Source organism: Salvelinus sp. IW2-2015, unplaced genomic scaffold (genome assembly GCF_002910315.2).
Source record: "Salvelinus sp. IW2-2015 unplaced genomic scaffold, ASM291031v2 Un_scaffold16560, whole genome shotgun sequence".
NCBI classification, from domain to species: Eukaryota; Metazoa; Chordata; class Actinopteri; order Salmoniformes; family Salmonidae; genus Salvelinus; species Salvelinus sp. IW2-2015.
The window spans coordinates 40339-45852 of NW_019957645.1; the positions used below are offsets into that span (position 1 = coordinate 40339).

General features: G+C 41.3%; 1 protein-coding gene across 1 annotated transcript; it reads left to right on the forward strand.

Annotated features, from left to right (window-relative positions):
• Nucleotides 1-323: 323 nt before the first annotated feature.
• Nucleotides 324-4099, forward strand: LOC139027484 (macrophage mannose receptor 1-like). The gene is made up of 6 exons (XM_070442743.1): nucleotides 324-343; nucleotides 1129-1475; nucleotides 1757-2095; nucleotides 2278-2718; nucleotides 2888-3262; nucleotides 3682-4099. Exons 1-6 carry the CDS (start codon nucleotides 324-326, stop codon nucleotides 3690-3692), a joined length of 1533 nt encoding a protein of 510 aa, XP_070298844.1. The 3' UTR covers nucleotides 3693-4099.
• Nucleotides 4100-5514: the final 1415 nt, after the last annotated feature.

Genomic DNA, 5514 nt, shown 5'->3' on the forward strand with positions numbered 1-5514 from the left:
AATGGGTTTTGCTCAGTGCAGAAGTCATTTTACAGAAGGAAGGAACATGAAGGTTTAAAGTCTTCATCTCCATGTATGAATGTTGTATTAGTGCATCACTATTGTGTATCAGTTTGTTCTCTCACCAACAAAGTCTGCACTACTGGTAATATCCTTTTGCTACCTAGTTGTACTTTATCCGTGTCCCTTTCTGATGGTCTGTGTGGTGAAATACAGTATGTCTTGGTTACAGGTTGTGTGAGGGACCTACTGGACGAAGTCGAATTTCTGGGGAACAATATTGCGAACAAGCCATTTACAACCGATATGCAAGTCTGGCAGGAATGCACCAACAAATGACACTGTCAGTACTTTCACATTTGTTGATGAAAGAATAGTCACCAGGTACATGCTCAAAAATTATATTTTTTTATGCTTGAGCAAATAAGGCAGCAATATCATTTTTGAATCAGCACCATTCTGATAACTACTACCACATTTTTGTGTATTTATCCACAGAAACAAATGTTTCCTGAAGGTCTCAACTGGTGATTCGCCTGAAATTACAATACAGCACCTCCAACATGCAACCTCAGGCTACTCTCTGAGAAACTGCAGTGGTAAAGGTGATTACATACATGACATGACTTGATTCATCATTTTGTTTGGCCATTGAATATCTAGCCAATATCTAATAATCACAGAGGTAGACTTTTGTTAATAGGCCTCTTGAACAGGATAACAGACATGGATTTCAAACTTTGTCATATTGTGTTTCTGTTTATTCATCATCTCTGTTGAAGGTGTAACTTATTGAACGTCATCAATCAAGCATCAGAGCTCTTTAAAGAGAGCCTTTTCAGACCAATGATGTGTAAAGTCTATATTCTGTAGTCTATAGAATACTATCACTACTATGTATTCACTTTTAGTCATTGATGCACAGGACACGTCCATATTCATAAACAAATTGGTTGGAGGTTTGAATGAGTTTGCAAATTTATGAATTTGCCACTGTCACATGCTCTATATTTACTCTGCTATCAAACAGTATGTGTTTCCTATATTTTAGAATAAATAAAGCTGAAGATGGTCATGTTGCCAGTCACACAACAAGCAGTCTGAATAACATTTCCTCTTGTAATACAGTCACCTACTCAGCCAAGAAGTACAACTTGTCCCTGAGAAGAAAAACTGGACCGAGGCACACGAGTACTGCAGACAGCACTACACAAACCTGTCCATCGTACACACAGAAGAGGATTGGAAGTCAATTCACACTTCTTTGGGTAATTTCAGTGGTGATGTGTGGATTGGGCTCCATAGGTCTGGTCCAACTGAAAAGTGGAAGTGGTCTGATGGAGAGGACTTCATGTTCTTAAACTGGAAAAAAGGTTTTGGTGTCCACACTGAGGGTCATGACTGTGTCTTGTCTACTTCATCTCACTGGGAACCAGTGGCTTGCACAGCTCCAAGACAGTATATGTGTCAACAAGGTAAGGACTGACTCACTCACTCACTGTCTCTTTTTATCAATGGAAAATCCAACTTGTCATTTAACAAATGGGATTGACTGATTGCACAACACCTACCCTAATACTGTATTGTTAATCTAATCAGATCTCAAGCACTTTATTAAATAGGTTATCTAATCAGATCTCAAGCACTTTATTAAATAGGTTATCACCTGTAACTTCCAAGTTTATTTCATATTGTGTGAAGTCATTAACTGCCTCATGAAATCTGATGTGTCACTTTTCACCTTCCCTCCTGTAAGTTCGTCATGGTAATGGAACAACAGAGAAGGAGTATGAGCTGATGCCTGGGCCAAAGATGCAGCAAGATGCTGTGACAGACTGCAGGACAATAAAAGGCAGAGAACTGGCAAGTGTTTGTTACCAGAAAGAACAGGAAGCCTTTGATGAGTTGACTCCAGAGGACACCTGGATTGYACTTGAGCACAACAAAAACAACAAACTATGGGAATGGTCAAACGSAGAACCATTTCAGCAATGGYAACKTAKCWMGGGAGATGGAAACTGTGTACASCTGAACWCAGACAGAAAATGGACTCCAAAAGATTGCTCTAATCAAAGTGCTTTCCTTTGCTATGGAGGTGAGTTCAACATTGTAAGAGTGTTTTCAAACTTTTCAAACAGTCATATGACTAAATTGTATATAATCTCCAAAAAGAAAATSCTAGTTTACTAGAGGTACTTTGTTTTTGTATCAATGATAAAAATGACAGGAAACTTCAAATGTACTTAAATGTATATGTATTCTACTTCATTCTGACAGATGAACGTCCACTTAACACCACTGGGGATTTGACCATTCCTGTTACCCCTGCAACCACCAGCCCTACTTCAACTGGACCTCCCTCTATCAAGARGTCCACCACAATAACTACCACTTTACTACCTACTACTACTAATGGACAGTACACCACCTCACCAACTACCACTACTAATGGACAGTCCAGCACCTCACCACCTACTACTACTAAATGGAAGTCACCACCTCCACCATACCACTACCAATGGACAGTCCACCACTCACCACCTACCACAGCTAATGTACAATCCACCACATCACCACTTACCATACTAGATGACGAGTCCACAGTCAACACATCGGCAACAATCAAACTTCCAGTCGACATGACCTCATTAGGTCCCACCTCCCCAGACAGGAAGCCCACATCCTCACCCAGTATTACAACTTCTCCACTCCATCCTGGTGAGTGTCAGACATGGAGCTACATTCTGTACCTATCTGTACCAAGGTATACAAGTGACAATTGTTGGGCTTTTAATGGTAGATAATACCGTAAGTGTATTTGTGGTTTTGTGTTCATGAACTTGCATTTACATTTGTGCAATTTCATGTTTTTGTCTTGTCCATGCAGATCACCTGCACTACATCAACGAGTCCAGGAGCTGGATCAATGCCCTGAAGTTCTGTAAAGGTCGTGGCTCCAAGTCCAACCTGGTTCACATRACCAACCAGACCGTGCAGGCTGACGTGACCCAGCTCCTGGCCAATGTGGAGCTGCCATGTGGGGGGGTGTGGATTGGTCTGGAGCGGTCCATCTTTGAGTGGAGCGCCCCCTGGCTGTGGACTAGTGGTGATGTTGGTAAGGTGGTGAAGTACAGTGAATGGCATGGCTGCTTCCCCCTCAACCCCATCAATTACCACTGTGGTAAGATGGTCCGGGTTGGTAACGGAGAACTGAAGTGGCTGGATGCTTCTTGTCATCAGGAATTACCCTTCATCTGTCAAGGTGCATTGCTCAACTTTGGAGCTCCTATTTTGGGGCTTGTTCAGTGGGGTGGAACATTCAAAATTTGCAGATAGACAATTATTACTTAGAAGTGTCATGGTTTAATGTAGAATAGAGAGTTACTGTCTTGACTCTCATGTCAGCTTTATGCATTGAATTACGTTATGCAATGCTCTGATTATACCTCCCTATTGAGGCTCAACATACATTCCAGACACCCCCTCTCTACAGCTGGCTACTATCTGAATTACTCTTTTCTCCCTTTAACTCCCTCCGTTTTACCCCCCTCCCTTTTACAGAGTCTAGACTCACTCTACCAGTAATAGTCTTTAGAATGAGCCAAAACATAATGGCAAGGCCTGGTCATATAAAATACTGTACATTYATGTCCTCTAATCCTGTGTATGATGTTTCAACAGATCTCCACTAGAGGGCTCTCCATGTCATTATGGACAGTCTGCAGACAGACACCACACTGATATGCCAGAGAGACTACCACCCACCTGGTCTGGAAGGAACCTGCATTTCAATTCATTATATTATTACACTACGATTATTAATATTATTACTACTTTAACTTATTATTATAATCTCTATTACATGATTTTGCTTGARGATACTCTACTTACATATACTAACTCATGAGCATTGTTATTTGACCTGTAATTTACTGTAATACTTTAACTGTTTAAAAATAGAGTAAAGAAAGGTAAAGTAAAAGTTATTAAACTGAAAATGTAGTATAACTCTTGTGTGATCTGTACTGTTTGAGAACGTGATTTAGTTAGAATGTAAATGTTATTTTGTACTTTCTGAATAAACATCCATTTAGCATTTGATCAGTGTGGAATTTCATTCATAGAAAGTGCATTGAGCAATGAATCAAAAGCAATTAAAATGGTTATAATCCAACCCTAAGATTTGAGAAATGTTCAATGATGTCTAGACTAAATCGACTTAATATTTCAAGRAGGACTGAATGATTCCATCTCAACTGTCAGCAACAATAAACCTGACATCTAAGAAAACAACTTTTGACCTTATACTGCCATTAGATTTTCAGGGGGAGAGATGTCTGTGACATCTGTAATGTTGACATACAATTATACTGACGGACTATATTTATGCAACACTGCTCTCTAAACCATAAGCTCAAATCCGTTTCCCCCATGTACAGCCCCGTGTTGCAAATCAAATCAAAGTGTATTTGTCACGTGCTCCGAATACAACAGGTGTAGACCTTACAGTGAAATGCTTACTTACAAGCTCTAACCAATAGTGCAAAAAAGGTATTAGGTGAACAATAGGTAAGTAAAGAAATAAAAACAACAGTAAAAAGACAGTGGTTGGCAAAAAGGGTTTTTGGCGGGTGGTGGGTGGCGAGARACYATGCAGATAGCCCGGTTGCCAATGTGCGGGAGCACTGGTTGGTCAGGCCAATTGAGGTAGTATGTACATATGTACATGAATGTATAGTTAAAGTGACTGTGCATATATGATAAACAGAGAGTAGCAGCAGAGTAAAAGAAGGGTGCAAAWAGTGCAAATAGTCACAATGCTAATAGTCTGGGTAGTCATTTGATTACCTGTTCAGGAGGTAAAAAACTGTTGAGAAGCCTTTTTGTCCTAGACTTGGCACTCCGGTACCGCTTGCCATGAGGCAGTAGAGAGAACAGTCTATGACTGGGYTGGCTGGGGTCTTTGACAGTTTTAGGCCTTCCTCTGACACCGCCTGGTGTAGAGGTCCTGGATGGCTTGCAGCTTAGCCCCAGTGATGTACTGGGCCGTACGCACTACCCTCTGTAGTGCCTTGCGGTCAGAGTTTAAGACTCCAACACCATCATTAAGTTTGTTCAACAACACAACAGTGGTAGGCATGATCACGACAATGACGAGACAGCCTATAGGGAAGAGGTTCAGAGACTGCCGGGTGGTGCCAGAATAACAACCTATCCCTCAACGTAACCAAGACTAAGGAAATGATTGTGGACTACAGGAAAAGAAGGACCGAGCACACCCCCATTCTCATCGACGGGCTGTTAGTGGAACAGGTTGAGAGCTTCAATTCCTTGGTGTCCACATCACCAACAAACTAGAATGGTCCAAACACACCAAGACAGTCGTGAAGAGGCACGACAAAGCAAACTAAAAAGATTTGGCATGGTCCTGAGATCCTCAAAATGTTCTACAGCTGCAACATCGAGAGCATCCTGACTGGTTGCATCACTGCCTGGTACGGCATTTGCTCGGCC